This window comes from Prunus avium, chromosome 2, assembly GCF_965620075.1.
Source record: "Prunus avium chromosome 2, drPruAviu1.hap1.1, whole genome shotgun sequence".
NCBI classification, from domain to species: domain Eukaryota; kingdom Viridiplantae; phylum Streptophyta; class Magnoliopsida; order Rosales; family Rosaceae; genus Prunus; species Prunus avium.
In genome coordinates, this window is record NC_142285.1 from 35,976,804 (window position 1) to 35,995,083 (window position 18,280).

An 18,280-nucleotide genomic window follows, 5' to 3' on the forward strand; every position below is an offset into this window, starting at 1 on the left:
TCATTTAATGGAGTTATGTTTAATATATTATATAATCAAAATAATTTTCTCTAATATTTCATTTATATTTTACATTTATGTCTATTAATATGTTTGATTATATTAAACATAAGGATAAATGTTTAATATTTCATTATTGTATTGTTTTATTGTCAAAACTGATCATCCAATCCAATCCAATCCAATATCAATTGGATCGGATCAAATCGGATTTAAACATCTAATATGATTGGATTGGATTGAAAAAATCACAATCCAATCTATATTGGATCGGATGTAGATTGACTAAATTGTATTGGTTTCGAATTGATGTACACCCTTAACACTACTATTAGAGCATTTCCACCCCAGCAGCGTAGCTAAGGCAAAACGCCCCCTAGGCCTCAAAATCAGCTCCAAGCGCATAAATCTTGCCATGGCAAGAGATGGGCTCCACCAACCTGGACAAGATGAGCCCAAGCTTCTGTCCGTGTTGTAATGTAAACGCTGACACTAGTTTCACATCGGCTTATGGATTGTGTACCATATAATCTAAATTCAACTTCAATTTAATCGAATTAAAAATTTATCAACCTAGCAACTTATGCTAAACTAGCTAAAGGTGAAATACATGCATATAACAGAATGAAAGATAGTGGGGACCCTTTTTAAATAGAATGAAACAGAGTGACTAATATGAGAAATTTTGGTGTTGTGATAGCTTTGATTGTCATATGAACCTGCAGGTGTTTGTGATAGATTTTGTACCTAGTGGTTTGGCATGCCTCATGAAAAAAAGGCCGAACTAGGTATTGTAAAGAATTTCCTCCTGAAGACTCTCCACCTCCAAGGTTGGGTGAAGACAATTGATAATTTTACAATAGGAGAAGGTGTTCAGCCTGCAAGTTTTAAGGTTCACTTGGATCGATATTGTTAAAAGGAAACTTTAGTTGCAATTAGCTGCACATTTTGGTGGTAGCGAAGAGTTATTCCTGTCGATTCTGAGTTATAGTAAATCATTATACTGATATTATATACCAAATGCACACATGAAAATTTGAATATGTCCTTAAATTAGAAAAAAATAAAACTACATGGATCAAAACTACGAAAGTGAAAATTTCATAAATTACAGGAATAGAAAGTGGCTTTTTGATAATTTATTATAGTTTACATTTCATCCCAAAATTGAGCAACGAAGAATTGTAGGAGATCCCCGTTGGGCTCGTGGGAGCGTTCCCGCGTAGACGAACGGTCAGTAATGCTGATTTCCGAAAATGCCCCCATCGAAATGAAAATATTCCCACCACCCAAACGAGTCCTCGCAGATTCTCTCTTCAATTCCGTTTCTAACTGCCAAACTGAAACCAGCGCCCTCCATGATCCTTTCCTCACTCACACACCCAACTCAACACTCTCTCTATCTTTCTCTCTCTACTTTTGTACGGACACACACACACACACACACACTTTTTCTCTCTACGCTGTGAGATTAATTGAAGAAGGTCTCTCTCTCGCACTCAAAGCGTCAGCTTCTTCCTCTAAAATCTTCTGCATTTTCGTTTCTGTTCACTGATTTTCTAGCTCTGTTTCAAATTTTTTCTCCATTTTGTAGAGAATGGCGAAAACGCTCAAAGATCTCCTCACCGAAACAAAGAAAGCAGAGGAAGCTCTGCCTCTCACTCCAGTGCCGGCGGTGATTGAGAACTCCGCAGACAAGGACGTCTCGCCGGCGAAGCTGAGCCGTTCGCCGATACAAGAAAAGAAGCTTGAAAACTCACAGCTCTCTGTGGAATCTGACTCGTTGTCCAGTGATCCTCAGCCACAAGTCGCTCCGGTATCTGAAGAATCGCCTGAGACAAAGACGGCGGAGAAAGATTCCGAATATTTGAAGAATGAAGGTGCAAATTCGAGTGTGAATTCAACGGATTCCTTACTGTTTGAGAGTTCGAATTCATGCGAGAAAGAAAGTTCGATCACCTCTGATTCAATTCCGACGGAGATGGCGAGCGCCAAGAAGTGTACGGAATCTTTGGAAAATGTCAATGCACCGAGACTGAATGAAATGCGTGAGAAGCCGCCGGAGAAGAAGTCGGCGAAGTTCCAGTGCGACGACAACGTTTCGGATAGTGTGAGCGTGGCGAAGCCAGGGGTGCTGAAGCCGTGTCCAAGTGTGGGAGCGAGCCTTGAGAACTTTGAACTTTGGAAGGTTGAAGGTTCGCCAAAGATGCGATCCAACGGTGGTGGTAGTACGGCAGAGAGCACAGCGATGGTGGAGGAGGCATGGGAGAGACTCAAGAAGTCCTACGTGTACTTCAAAGGCAAGCCGGTGGGCACTCTTGCAGCTATGGATCCAATGGCCGAAGATTTGAACTACAATCAGGTATACCAAACGATTCTCGTTAATTGTTGATTAGTTTTCATATTGCACATATCTCTTTGATCTCTGTTGGTATGAATTGCAATTTAGTTACTGGAATTTGAGTACTTGTTAGTGTTTGTGTCTGTTTGGAGTCATGCATTTAATAATTTGTGGCACAAATTAGCCTATTAGTTCCTCTGCTGATAGATGACATTATACAAATAAGTATCAAAGATTGGGTAGGCAATTGAAGCGCTGTGTACATCAATAACCATTTGGATCTAGGTAAAGCACTGGTATATGAATCCCATGTTAGTGTGAAAGAGATTTGATAAATTAAATTTGATCCAGTGCATTCATGTAATTGATATGTTTTTTTATTTTATTTTTTTTTTTATAGATTTGATCACTTGGTCATAAGTAGTGTCCCTTATATTGCTTAAATTGTTAGGCATTAAGAATAATAAATAGCGACTAAGATGAGAAATTTATGTGTAGTGAGAGATTTAATTATCATATGAACCTGCAGGTGTTTGTGCGAGATTTTGTACCTAGTGGTTTGGCCTGCCTGATGCAAAAAGAACCTGAACTAGATATTGTAAAGAATTTCCTCCTAAAGACCCTCCACCTCCAAGGTTGGGAGAAGAGGATTGATAATTTTACACTTGGAGAAGGTGTTATGCCTGCAAGTTTTAAGATTCTCTTTGATCAATATCGTGGGAAGGAAACTTTAGTTGCAGATTTTGGTGGCAGCGCAATTGGAAGAGTTGCTCCTGTTGATTCTGGGTTCTGGTGGATCATTTTACTGAGATCATACACCAAATGCACTCGTGACCATACACTGGCAGAGCTTCCTGAGGTGCAGAAGGGAATGAAACTAATTCTCAACCTTTGCTTGTCAGATGGCTTTGACACATTCCCGACACTTCTCTGTGCAGATGGCTGTAGCATGATTGATAGGAGGATGGTGAGTCTTTTCTTTTTTGTTTCTAGGATTCTTGGCATAGTATAATGAGTATGAGTATGGATAAATAATCCAAAAGGCCATATGCATTGTATATGACAAAACATATATACATACGTACTAATACACACATATATGTGTTGAAAGCTTGATTAGGACCTTTTTCTGTGGCAATATAGTTTTGCCACCACCATTTGGGCAGCCAGATAAAACTAGATTGTCATTTTTGCACTTTCATGACGTACATATTGTTTATAAGATTACTTGATACCTGACTTCAAGGGATAACAGAATTAGAGGCTCCAATGAATTGAATTTCACCAACTTTGCTTGCTTTTTGAACAGGGGATTTATGGTTATCCAATTGAGATTCAGTCACTTTTCTACTTTGCATTGAGGTGTGCACGGCAGCTGTTGAAGCCAGAGCTTGGTGGTAAGGAACTTCTTAAGCGGATAGATAAGCGCATCACAGCTCTAAGCTTTCACATTCAGAAGTATTACTGGCTTGATTTTGCACAGCTAAACAATATATACCGCTACAAAACCGAAGAGTATTCCCATACTGCCGTCAACAAGTTTAATGTGATTCCAGAATCCATCCCTGACTGGGTTTTTGATTTCATGCCGTTGAGAGGAGGGTATTTGATTGGCAATGTTAGCCCAGCTCGGATGGACTTCAGGTGGTTTTTAGTTGGGAATTGTATTGCCATCCTTAGTTCTCTAGCAACACCTGAGCAAGCTACAGCTATTATGGACTTGATTGAGGAGAGGTGGGAGGACTTGATCGGGGAGATGCCTCTGAAAATTGTATACCCAGCATTAGAGGGACATGAGTGGAGGACTGTCACAGGGTTTGATCCGAAGAACACACGATGGAGTTATCACAATGGTGGCTCTTGGCCAAGTAGGTCTGATGGAGATGGTGTTATCACAATGTGCCATTTGCATTAGCTCTTTATCTTTTCTGTTCTTTTTGTTCATGTCTAAAACAATTGGTTAATGTTGTTGCATCCTGTCTTGTAGCACTGCTGTGGTTGCTTACTGCAGCATGTATCAAGACGGGGAGGCCACAGACTGCTAAGAGAGCAATTGAACAGGTGGAGCAGCGGCTCTCAAAAGACGGGTGGCCAGAATACTATGACGGCAAGGCAGGGAGATATATCGGGAAGCAAGCGAGGAAGTACCAGACCTGGAGCATCTCAGGATATCTGGTAGCTAAACTGATGATCGAGAACCCAGCCAATCTTTCACTAATCTCTCTTGAAGAGGACAAGAAGATAGCCAAGCCAAGGCTCACCCGCTCCGCTTCCTTTTGAGTCAAACCAATGGCAGCAGCATACATGATGCATTACAGGTATATGAGATTTCTCTTTACCCATGAATGCTGGAGGGAAACTAGCTGATTAAACTGATTGAGTTGCAGTTTTGTGATTCATTAACATGATTTGCTAGTATGCTACTGAGATATACAGCCCCTGCATTTTCCTTTTCAGTTTCTTAATATCTGGTATTGAATAGTAAATGGTCTATAGGCATTTTGGAAAGTAATGCAACATGGCCATTGTTCTGCTTACCAATTATTTGGCTAAGTATTTCAAGCTTTTATGGTAGGAATTTGCCTCCTATTTTCCTTCCAAATTCAGTTTGATAGGTGTGCAAATATTTTTCTTTGTGTTGTTGATAAAATTATTTTTACAAATGTGCCAAATTGTGATTTGGGGAAATAAGTAATGTGAGAAACAATATATTCAAAAGGCTTGTAGCTCAAGTGGTTAAGACAAGTTCAGATTTATTTTCCTCTCAATATATAGACCGGTGCAAAAACAACTATATATAATGACTCTTAAAAGACCTTGACCCACAAGTTCAGATTTGAACAAGTGTCAAAGTCTGTACTTTTATTCTTTGGCTGCTGATTATGGCTTTGAGCCCAATGCTCTCGACCCTGTATGTTCTTTGTTCTTCAGGTGATTTCTTTCTGTAAAATTACTACTGGATCTTGTTAAGAAATGGTAGGGAGAAAATGAAAATTAGTCTTGGGGTTACAATTTTCTCTTCTTGTTTGCACTTTTAGTTCAAAATTTTGGGGTCTTTAGATTTTGGGCTTGAACTTGAGTTGCTAGTTGTGGACCAAATTTGGGTTTTGTGATTTGAACTGATTTTGTTATACGACGTCTCTCCTGTTGCCATATCTCATTATCAAAATGATAATGTGAACAGTCTGTGTAGTGGACTGCTTGTAGGAGTGTTCATGAAACTAGAACTATATGATGCTGAATGGAACAATGACAAATTTTCCGAGTTAGAATTTAGAAATAGGTGCAGACATGAAAGGAGTTCGTTATTGCAAAGTACCTTGCCTGCTAGAGGTGCTGTTGATTGTCTTTTTCAAAAATTTGTTGTTTCTGTCTGTAAGGATAGCATCTTGGCCTTTGAAACAGATTATGGCTAAGATTAGTGCTGAGGTATTATTAGGTAGTTAAAGACTAGATTGTTTAATGTAAAGCATGTTTTGTCTCTCCATATATATTATAAGGCCGGATGCCTTTAGCTGAGTGGAGATTCTTCTCTCTTTTCATGTTCCTTTTTCCTCTGTCTTAGAAAACTTTCAATGTAATTGGCGATTGTCATTGGTTGATAGATATCGGTTTTGTTGAATAATTTCTATACTTGGTGTACGTTAAGTGTTTCGAAGGGTAATGGCACAAATTTATGATGGCAGATTAAGAGGGCGACAGAGTCTGCTGAAAGTTGTGTGAAAGATTTCGTCTTTGAATAAAATAGGCAACCTGAAAGAGAAATTGAGAACCTGGCCCTTAACAGCAGTGGCGGAGCTAGGATTTCACATTAAAGGGGGCCATTCACAAAAATTTTAAAAATAATTCGAATAGGAGCCCTCAAGCGCTAACTGGGTTAATAAGTTAATAATATAATATCATTTCATATTGATTAATAATTTATCCATTTATTACAATCATAATTGTCTTGAATATCATATTTAACATGGTTGAATATTAATCTCATCATCTACACTATTAAAGACTCAAAATTTAATAATTTATACTTCAACAGAGAGAAGAAATACAAAAAATGTTCATAAATCCCAATATTAAGATGCCCTACTTAGACATGTAAAATAGGAGAAAGGGAAATTTATAAAGCTTAAGTTAATCAAAAGAGGAAGAGAATGAGAAAAAAAAAATTGAGTTTTTACTCCAAGAAGCAAACATATAGCAACACATATAAGTAAAAATATGAGAAAATAAAAAATATGAGTGAGGGCCTGGGCCCACCCTGGTCCTTAGGTGGCTCCGTCACTGCTTAACAGTGCAAATGGATATCATTAGTCTTGTTTTTTTGAAAAAAAAAATGAACATCCTTAGTTAAATAGGCAGTTAACAATGTATTGAGAATGATTCTATTATTTTTGTTAGTTGTATGTGGTGATATTTCATGTTTTGTTTCATTTCATGTATGATTTTCACATTGCTACTGAGATAAAACCAAATTCAATATGGATATGATTCTTGGGCATTTGAGCAGTTAACAATGTATACAAGTACAAAAAAACAGAAAAAAAAGGAATATGACCTTGTGATATAACCCGTCAACTTATTATAATACGAGTGAAGGCAAAAAGTTTGTATTTCTAACTTTTACGACAAACAGATTAGTTTTGGCCATTTTGGTCCCAATACGTAATTCAATTCATACGTATTTATTGGACTCAAAATCCGCTCATTATTTAGCTATCCTAACTCGGTGTGTACAATTTCCAGTCAACCCGATCATAGTGGTTTCGGTCGAATAAACTTAAAATTATGCATACTTTTAAGTTTCAATTTTAACTCGCAACATTTAAGAATAGGTTGCATGCGTGGACTCAAAACCCGCAACACTTAACGCTTAAGAATATGACCGTCAACTTATTATAATACGAGTGAAGGCAAAAAGTTTGTATTTCTAACTTTTACGACAAACAGATGAGCGACCAACGAATAAGTTGCATGCGTGGCATGGCATGCATGGCTCCTTGATGTGATGAATAATTCAATGTGGTGTGCAATTTTCCGAAAAGTGTGAGCGTTTACAAGCAGAGCACATGACCCACATGTGAGAGTTGACAATACTTTTAATTTTTTGAAGACTGAAAAACATTACATCCGAAAAAGACTAGGCCCAAAGATAAAGACACAAGGCCCAACCGTATTACAAGCAGAAATAAGCCTTTGTCCCTTTTAAAAAAAACAAGAAGAAATAAGCTCACTAACAGCAGCCCAGACCACAGCAAACCCTAATAACCCCACTTGGGGGTGTACAAGATCCAATTCAATCCAATCCACCTAAATCGACCAATTCAACCCAATTTAATTCAATTTTAATTAGTTTCGAAGATTTAGCGGATTGGATTGAATTCGTAATTTTCAAAACTGGCATAATTGGATCGGATGACAGATTTGCTAATGAGAATCCAATCTAGTTAGTTTGATACTTATTTTGCTTATGTAGGTATTTGTCGTTGAAAATGCTATGAATATTTTAAATCATTTAATGGAGTTATGTTTAATATATTATATAATCAAAATAATTTTCTCTAATATTTCATTTATATTTTACATTTATGTCTATTAATATGTTTGATTATATTAAACATAAGGATAAATGTTTAATATTTCATTATTGTATTGTTTTATTGTCAAAACTGATCATCCAATCCAATCCAATCCAATATCAATTGGATCGGATCAAATCGGATTTAAACATCTAATATGATTGGATTGGATTGAAAAAATCACAATCCAATCTATATTGGATCGGATGTAGATTGACTAAATTGTATTGGTTTCGAATTGATGTACACCCTTAACACTACTATTAGAGCATTTCCACCCCAGCAGCGTAGCTAAGGCAAAACGCCCCCTAGGCCTCAAAATCAGCTCCAAGCGCATAAATCTTGCCATGGCAAGAGATGGGCTCCACCAACCTGGACAAGATGAGCCCAAGCTTCTGTCCGTGTTGTAATGTAAACGCTGACACTAGTTTCACATCGGCTTATGGATTGTGTACCCTATAATCTAAATTCAACTTCAATTTAATTGAATTAAAAATTTATCAACCTAACAACTTATGCTAAGCTAGCTAAAGGTGAAATACATGCATATAACAGAATGAAAGATAGTGGGAACCCTTTGTAAATAGAATGAAACCGAGTGACTAATATGAGAAATTTTGGTGTTATGATAGCTTTGATTGTCATATGAACCTGCAGGTGTTTGTGATAGATTTTGTACCTAGTGGTTTGGCATGCCTCATGAAAAAAAGGCCGAACTAGATATTGTAAAGAATTTCCTCCTGAAGACTCTCCACCTCGAAGGTTGGGCGAAGAGAATTGATAATTTTTGTTCGCACCACTTTGCAAAACCCAAGGGATGTGTCGTATAGCAGTGTAGCTCGGAAGTCCGAGTGTCGTATCCACAGAGAGCGGTGTAAAGATAGCAGAGCTGAAAAAGAACAATTATGATTGAAAAGTAGATTTATGCAAGATTTGATTTAGAGAAAATTTAATAGATTAAAACACTAAGGCATTGGGGTTCCACTTTTAACATAAGCATGCAACTCTTAATAATTTGATCCACAAAATATTTTCCTTTGTAGTTGTTCAAAATAATTAAAGCCCTTTTTAATTTCCTTTAGAAGTATTCTAAGCATAACTTGTACCATTGGCAACAAACTATCAAAAAATAATCTTCATCAAAATTCTATTAATCTTTAGTAATTCTCTTCTCTTTTAAAAGCATGAGAGTTTTTACTACACAATGGAAAAACATGATTGAACCCATGAAATAGATTATCAAACATTCATCAATTAATTAAAAAGAAAACTACAAATTCCATTTGAACAAAAACTACAAATTCACATTAAAGCTTAAGTTTGGATCAAACTAATAAAAATTACACACTTATATTAAAAGCTTTCTCCCTAGCCTTAGCTAGGGAGTTAGTTCCCCATAATAAAATAAAACTAAAAACAGAAATTAAAACTTAGAAAGATGGAGGGAAGAGAGAAAGCTCAAGAGTTGTGGAGCTTGGTGTGATTTTACAAAATACGTGATTGGTTAAACAGTGAGAGCAATTGAATAAAAATAATGTAATCAATTTTATAAGAAAATCAAAGCATGGAAACATAAAATCCCAGCAGGTGGTGGTGTGGCCTGTGCCCTAATTCCTTAAAACTAAGGACGGACATGGATCGATCATACACTACTTTCTACCTGCCATATATCCCAAAAACCAAACTTGCTACTAATACTACTATAGTCTACTACTACTTTCCTTTCCTTGTGATTAATTAATTGATGCGTGATTGTTCTTCAACCTCCAAGCGATCCATCAGCTTTGCAAGAGACAGATGCTCCTCCTCATCCTCACGCATCAACTCGATGCGCACATCCTCCCAAGAGGGGGGGAGTTTGGAGATTATTGTATTCACATGAAATTCCTCATCTATCGCCATTTCTTCACATTTAAACAGTTCTTTGAACCTTGCATTCAGTTCTTCAACTTGCTCCACCATTGGTTCCTCTTCAAGGAAATGATATTCCAGGTAATCTGGAACGCAAGAATCGTGTTCTCCAAACCTCGATTGTAGCTCATGCCACAGTTGCTTAGCACTTGTTTTCTTCCCCCTCTTTGAGTAATTCCCCCTCTTTGAGTAATGAAGGAAGAGATCATCAGATAGATGGTTCAAGATTGTATGAAAACAAAGGGAGTCATTCTTGTTCCAAATCTCTTCAGCAGCCCTTGATATAGCAAATTCTTCAACACTTGCTTCGGTTTCTACCAGAAATCTTGGCCATGGCGCATAGAGCACACGTGTAAGATCATTCAGGACATAGGAAAGCATCCTATAACACCAAATACTGTAGTTCTTCCCATCTAAACGAAGATTGTCGACGGCAACAATTACTTCATCATTAGCAGAACATGAACATGACAACACAACAAGAATAGGGTAAGAAAACAAAACTAGAAAGATCAAATGCAGCTCAATATATATATATGCATGAAGCTAATTAATATATTTGGTTTTGTTGTATATATGCATTTTACCTTTGGGTGTAACAGCTGGTTCTCCAACATCCAGCTGACCATACAAAAGAAAGAATTTAGATCAGAAACCCACAATTGAAGACACCAGAAAATTTCTCAAATTCCTAATTCTTTCTACCAATAAAATATATCATCATCAGTTTCTCATTGTTATTTGTGTTTCCAAATTCCTAAATCCCTAGACGCACAAACCAACTCATCCAAACAGTGCACTTCACTAACAGCTCACATACAACTAAAGAAACCCATTAAGAAAAACAAAAAAATCAAATTTCCTTCCTATTCCTACACTTTCCAAGTAACCAAACATAAAAATTAGGGTTTTGGGTTTCACCTTTGTTTCCCTAAAATCCTTAAAACCAAACATAACCGTTTCCCTTGCGGATAAACGACTCATAAGCCGATCCCAATTCAATGGGTGACGATCGACTGGACGTCGCGACGAGTCCATGGCTCCGATCAATTTTCTGGTTTTGTTTTTGGTCAATGGCCAATTTCCTGGCTAATTTTATGTAAAACTCCCCTTTATATAAAAAGTGTCCTCGTTTTTCTCTTCTTCTTAGAGTCAAATCTGCCAAGTTTAAATTAAACAGGATCCTAGCTGAACTTTGTTTTTAACCTTATAATGCCACGTGTTTAAGATCAAATGGTATTAGAATAGCTTATCTGCTAATTAATTGATTCCCTTTGCCAATTAAACATGGAAATATTTTTGCTGGGAGTTTGACTTGGATGGAAAGACTTTGTGATAATGCACTTAGGTTGTTAAACGAACCTTAAAATTAACTGAGTATACTCTGTGATTTAAAGTACACCCTAATATTTAAATCAAAATGTAAAATTAACTAATTACACCCTATTTAACTACCAAAAATACCCTTGGTGCACCCTAATACACTCTATCACACAACACCAAACCCATTCGAGATCCCTAACTGCCGAACACTATCAAACCACCAAACTTACCTTGCTGCCGACCTTTTACAAAACAACACACCTTTGCATTCTTCAAGCACTTTGCCAAGGCCATGGTCAAAATGGGAAACATCGAGCCTCTCACACAAAGCCAGGGCAAGATCCGAACCAATTGCAGAAAAGTGAATTAAAATTGTATAGTGATCATATATAACATAAAAGCATGAGATTATATATGATCACTATAAGACAACATAGCCAGAGGCAGCTAGCCCAATTTTCTTCAATCTGTGTGTTTGCTAATAAGGTGCTGAAAGACTCAAAACGAAAGAATGAATTTATTCATTTTATAGCGAAACCAAGGATGGCTAACCAAAGCTCAAATAAAAAATTTATTCAAGGTATAGAAATATTTGGACAAATCATCAACCACACTTAAAACTAGTTTGGAAACTCAAAAGCAATGGAAGGCTCTAATCTGGAATTTCTGATCATATTAATTTAATGTTATTAACCAGCAAAGACTATTCAAAGAGAAGAATTTCTGTTAACATCAAATAGACAATATGCAAAAACAGCTTAATTAACAGCCAAAAACAATGGCACCGATAACTGAAAAACCAACGAGCTACCAAACGAATATAAATAGAGATTCCACACATAATTTCAACATTCCTTGTTTAAGGTATCCAAACGTGGCATTTGGCGTGTGTGATTCAAATACAAAGTTTTTGTTAAATTCCAACTATTTTTTTATCTATCCAAACACTCTGAGGGTGTACTTAGGGTTGAATATGGAGAGTATGTATTAAAATTACGTTTGTTTCATAATTCAATATATCCTTTTTGGTCAATTCATATTATGGTAAATTAATAATTCAATAAATAGTTTAATAGTAAGGTGTACTCAGTTAATTTTAGACTAATTATTGGACTAGATTCATGGAAATTATGGCCGTTGAAAGGGGTTATAGAAAAGTTATTTTTGAGAGTGATTCTCTCTAGATCGTTTCAGCTTTTCGGCTGACTTAGGTCACTAGAGAAGTTTTACCCATATCTCCCATATTGTTATTGGGATGACTCTCTTTACAATTTGTGTCATTTGTGCTCTTTATTTATATTGATCTGATAATATTCTATAGCCTTTTATAAAATAAAAAAGGGTAAATCTTGGAATTTTCACTTTTTGTGACAATTATTCTTTTATCCAATATCTGTTATTCAGTAGGTGATTACAAATATATGTAATTAGTTAAAATAAATAGTCATAACAATTGAATATAAAAAAAGTAATTAATTTAAAAATAAAACATGTCCAAGCTAAAAACTACAAATTTCCTCTCCTTCCTTTTGAATTCGTTAATTCAACCTTCAAGAGCGATCCATGTCAGCTTCAAGATGCTACTCCTCGCTCATTAATGTGAAATTTCTCATCTGTCGTCATTTTGTGAAAAAAAAAAAAGCAGATCCTTGAACCTTGAATTCATTTCTTCAACTTGCTTCACCATCGGTTTTTCTTCGAGCAAATGACATTCCATGTCCTTTTGAACTCGAGATTTGCGTCCTCCAAACCTCGAATTTAGCTCACACCACAGTCGCTTAGCTAAAGAAATCCACAAATTAAGACACTAGAAAATTCTCAAATTCTTAATGATCAATAAAATATATCATCATCAGTTTCTCGTTGTCATTTGAGTTTCCAATTCCTAAATCCCTGGACGCACAAACCAACTCAGCAAAAGAGTGCACTTCATTAACAACTGACATACAACTAAAGAAATCCATTAAGAAAAAAAGAGAATCAAATAATTTCCTTCAAGTTCCTAGACTTCCAAGTAACCAAACATAAATATTAGCTAGGGTTTCACCTCTGTTTCCTTCTTACGAGCCATAACCAGTTCCCTTGAGCGTAGACGACCCATAAGCCATTCCCTTGAGTGCAAGTCGACTGCAAGTCGAGATTTTTTTTATCAAAATTAGCCAAAATTTAGCCCCCAAATTCATAAATTTGGCCAAAATGTCATTAAAAAAAAGAGAGTAAAAAAACAAAAATGCATCTAGTGTGGGTGCGTGTAAAACATGAAATTGTCGATAATTGTTTTCCATGAAATGTATGTATCCAAACCCTTAAAAACTGCTGCAAAGAAAATCCATTAAGAGCGATTGACGAGGGGCAGTGTCCTTGTGTTTGAGGGTAGGGTGAGGGAAAGTGAGGCTTAGCCCACTTAAGGGTAGTGCCCTTGTGCTCAGTACTCTGCCGACAGCTTGGAAGAGCATGACAATTAGCGCTCTTTTTGTTAGGTTTTAATTTAGAGGGCATTTAGGACAATTTAAGTGAGTTTTTGGTTATATTTAAAAGTTTTTTAAAAAACTGACATTTATGAATTTGGGGGCTAAATTTTGGCTATCTATAAGTGAACGTATGAGATAATTCATAACATTATTCTTCTTTAGAGTTAATAATTACAAACGCCCCAGACTTTTTGGTTATTGAGGCCAAGCCCTTGCACCGAAGTTCCAATCATCCTCTCCCTAAATTAGATTAATTTAAATATATTAAAATTGGGTTTTCTTTTTTCATTTAGATCATGAGTAGTGTTGACAACATGGAATCTTTGTTGTTTTTGATGTTGTGAAACTATGGGTTGTCCAAGTTCATATTCTTTTGAATATCAAGACGGATCTGTAACAACTCTAGTTAAGCTTGCATTTATTTACAAGTCTTAGATAACCAAGAATACAAGGTAAACAAGAACTCAACTAGCCCGTTACTTGTATGTAAAGATAAGTTCTATATCAAGATGGAATACCTATTATATTAGGTTATGGATACAAGAGGTGATAAGGATAGACTTTGAGGATTCCTTTATAGGCAAGGAACTATGAGAGATCTTCACCGTATAAAAGCTAGGGTTCGGTCCCCTGGACTGTTATGGCTTGTATATACTGATTTGAGTGTCCAAATAAATTGTAATTTCCTAAAGGCAAAGACAAAGTCACTAACTATAGTACACTTCAATAAACAACTCACATAGAACGGACCTAAAAAAGAGAGTAACCAAACATAGGAATTAGGGTTTCACCTTCGTCTCCTCCTTCCATCTCCATACTTTAAATTTTAGAAATTCCAGTCATGTTGTTTAGGGGTCATCATTAGGCCCGAGAGCTCATGGGCTGATGGGGGCCCGCCAAGCCCATTGAGAAAAAGCCCAACCCGGTCCGTTATGGGCCATGGGCCGGCCTGACCCGTTGTTGAGTGGGCCGGGCTTGGGCTTGGGTGTCTAAAGCCCGGCCTGGCCCATAGGTCCGGCTCATTTGAGCCCAAGAAAATCCTGCCCGGTCCGCCCATAAAAGCCCGGCCCACGGGCTCACATACATATAAATAAATATATATAAAAACCCAAGTTAAATGAAATATGGAAAAAATCATTATCTATTATCATTATAAGAACTAAAAAAAATAAAGTATGGGATAAAATATGATTTTATTAATATGGGGTTGTATAACTACATCTTTATATTTATGGAAAAAAAGAAAAGGGAACTATGAATTTATGAACAAAGAAAATAATGGAGACATAAACATATAGACAAATGTAAATAGAGAGAACTATGAAAAAAAAGAGGAAACATAGAAACACACAAAAACATAGAAAAATAAATAAAGAATTGACAATAAAAATACATATTTTAAAAAAAGACAAAATAAAATAGGCCCATTTAGGTCCGGCCCGGCCCGGCCCGGCCCGATGGGCTTTTTAAGCCCGGCCAGGCCTAATGTTGTTTGCTAATTTGTTTGTCTTTGATAAAATAAACTAAAAACCGTAATAATTTCTTACATGTAATAAAAACAAAAACAAAAACCTCCGATGTGTTCATAGGCAAACGTACTCTTCTTCAACCCTCAAACTATCCATCAACACTTCTAAAGTCAAAGGCTTCTCCTTCCCCGTCAATAACTTGATGGTTGAGTACTTCCAAGAGGCTGGGAGCTTGGCTAAGATGGCAGAGACATGAAATTTCTCACTCAACGTCATTCCAGAAGCCACAACGTCATCGAAAATGCGATTGAATTCTTGAACTTGCTCCACAACTGTCTTCTCATCAACCATCTGAAATTCCATGTACTTTCTAACCAGAGATCTCTTTGTTCCGAACATTAATTTTAGATCGTCCCACAGTTGTTTAGCAGTTGTAGTTTTCTTTCTCTTTGCGTAACGATGGAGGAGATCATCACATAGATAGTTCAAGATGGTGCGAAGGCACATAAAGTCATCCTTGATCCATTTCTCTTCAGCAGCCTTCGATTCAGCAGTTTCTTCAGTAGTTGCTTCAGATCCTAGCATAATGCTAGGGCATGGCTCATAGAGTACATATTCAACTTTTAATTCCTTGAGGAAAAACTCCATTCGCCGAGCCCAGATCGGATAGTTCTTCCCATCAAGACGAACAGGGTCAATGGGAACAAGTTCTTGAGGAGCAAGACCAGCCACTGTTGAATTAGACATGCCATCTTCGGTTTGCTCATTGGCATGCTCAGATCTCAACTTTGACTCAATCTTGGCGACCTCATGCATGTCTTGGGTCCTCTCTCTTAATGCTTTCCAAATTACTGAAAACATAGCATCAATACAAATCACTTGAAATTAATCCAACCAATGTTCATTTAACTGTTAGAAAGCATAAGAGAGAAGGCCAACCAAACAACTTATTAATGTCTTGAACACACTCAGGTCATATGGGAATGCATATACAGGGAAAGAGATCATTAAATATAATTAAACAGTAATTCATACACATTTCTAACCTAAACCAAGGCCAGGAGTAAGTAAATTGCCACGAGAAAATAATAAGATCAATAAATAAGATAAATTGGTGTATGGTACCATAAGCAGAAACCAGCTTTCCATCTCTTCCTTCAAATTTTTCTTCAAATTCCGCCAACAATCTCATTCTCTTCGTTAGTATCATTCTCTTCTTTGGTATTGGTACCTAATAAAACAAAAGAATTAATTTAGATCAGAAACCCACAAATTTATACACCAAAAAGTTCTGGAATTCCTATATAATTTCTATTAATATAATCCAATAGAATCTAAGTTTCTCTTGTTTTTGCCTGCAAGTGTTCATCCACCAAACAGAATCCAGAGCCGAGGGCTTTAGAAACCTAACAAAGTACTTATTTTTATTGCTTAAAAAAGAAGAAGAAAACCTAATTGTGCAACTCACTAAACACTCACATAGAACCAAAGAAACCTATATATTATTGAAAAATTCAATTTTCTTTCCGTTTCCTACACTTTCAAAGTAACCAAACGTAGAAATTAGGGTTTCACCTTCGTCTCCTTCAGCCCTTCTCCACCATTCCGGCCCATAGCAGACGGATCGATTACGAGTCGCTCGGAGTCCATGTCTCCGACTGTTTTTATGCTTTGAAAAGTCTGAAACTATTATACTCTTTTATTTATTATATTCTAAAGGTTGGTGATATTTTAGTCAAATTCTACTTTCAAGTTTTCTTTAAATTCTAAAGGTCGTTGGTGGTATTTTAGTCAAATTCTACTTCAGTCCCTATAATTTAAATTCTAAACATGTCGTTTGTTAAATTTAATCCAAAATACGAATCTCACCAATTTTATAGACGCAAATTTGATGTGGATGTGGCAAAGTGCTCATTTTCTTGTAGACCATCTCAAATCTAAATTTAGCTACATGCATCAAATGCCTATTTCTAAAGCTACATTGTGGGAGCAAATATTTTCGTCTCTAATCACAGCAAGCCATGTGGAAAAAAAGATTATCCCTTAATTAATTAATTGAACTAATTAATTTGGCCAATTAATTAATAGGGATAATATCTTAATTATAGGATATTATCTTTATTTAATGAGATAATATCATTAATTTAGATATTATCCTAATAAAGAGATATAATCAAGTCCGACTCAATCTCTACAAATGTGGGTAAAGAGTTATAAAGTTGATGGAGTTTAATTGAATTTAACTGAGTTTGACTGAAGTCTACAAACTCCACATAGATTTTGACTAAATTCATGTATAGATTTTAATTGAGTTTGATGGCAATGGTGGTGGCGATGGTGGTTTGTGGGGGAGGTAGTGGTGGAGGAGTTAGGGGTGGTAGTGGTGGTGGCGGCAACAGTGAGGTGGTGGAGGTGGTGGCGATGGCGGTGGCGATGGCAATGACAGTGATGGTGATGATGCTGGCAGTGGTTGTGGTGGTGGTGACGGTGGGGCTAATAGTGAGGGTGGTGGAGGTAGGGGTAAGGGTGGTGGAGGTGGCGGCGGTGGCAGTGGCAGTGATGGTGATGGTGCTGGCAGTAGTGGTGGTGATGGTGGGGGTGAAGGTGGGGCTAATAGTGGGGGCGAAGGTGGGTGGTGGTGGAGGTGGCAGTGGTGGTGGCGACAACGACGATGACTGTGGTGGTGGTGATGGTGGCGGGGGCGGCTATGGTAATAGTCATGATAAAATGGTGGTAATAGAAGTGGTGAAATTATATCTTGAGTATAAAAATAATATATCTATCAAAATCTCTGGGGGGAAGCAAAGATTTGTCATGGCCTAAAATTAGTCTATTATCAAACGAAATCCACTTCTTTTTGTATTTTCTTTAAAATCAATGAGTTTTTGAATACACCCAAACTTTTATGAAGTCTTTTAAAGTCATGATTGAATACATCCAAATTTGAATGGAGGTTAAAAAATCTTAATTGAATACACCCAGAATTGAATAGACTTTTATAAAATCATGATTGAATACACCTAAACTTTTAAACTTCTTTAAAATCTTTTGAAATCTAAATTGAATACACCCCCCTAAACTCCTCCTAATAAGAGTTTATTCTCTACGAAACCCTAGCCCCGAGGCTCCTATAAATAGATGACTTCATTCATCATTCAAGGTACTTCTAAACCTAGCTCCAAAACCCGG

At 36.7% G+C, this 18,280-nt stretch overlaps 2 protein-coding genes across 2 annotated transcripts; one reads left to right on the plus strand and one right to left on the minus strand.

Annotated features, from left to right (window-relative positions):
- The first annotated feature begins 1,404 nt into the window (after positions 1 to 1,404).
- LOC110757667 (putative alkaline/neutral invertase F) lies at positions 1,405 to 4,813 on the plus strand. Its single transcript, XM_021959361.2, has 5 exons — positions 1,405 to 1,484; positions 1,595 to 2,362; positions 2,871 to 3,308; positions 3,651 to 4,209; positions 4,329 to 4,813. The coding sequence occupies exons 2-5, from the start codon at positions 1,598 to 1,600 to the stop codon at positions 4,619 to 4,621; spliced, it is 2,055 nt and encodes a 684-aa protein (XP_021815053.2). The 5' UTR covers positions 1,405 to 1,484; positions 1,595 to 1,597; the 3' UTR covers positions 4,622 to 4,813.
- Positions 4,814 to 9,560: 4,747 nt separating this feature from the next.
- LOC110757627 (uncharacterized) lies at positions 9,561 to 16,741 on the minus strand. Its single transcript, XM_088248679.1, has 4 exons — positions 16,667 to 16,741; positions 16,217 to 16,322; positions 15,358 to 15,942; positions 9,561 to 9,809 (listed from the first exon to the last, which is right to left on the minus strand). Exons 1-4 carry the CDS (start codon positions 16,739 to 16,741, stop codon positions 9,655 to 9,657), a joined length of 921 nt encoding a protein of 306 aa, XP_088104805.1. The 3' UTR covers positions 9,561 to 9,654.
- Positions 16,742 to 18,280: the final 1,539 nt, after the last annotated feature.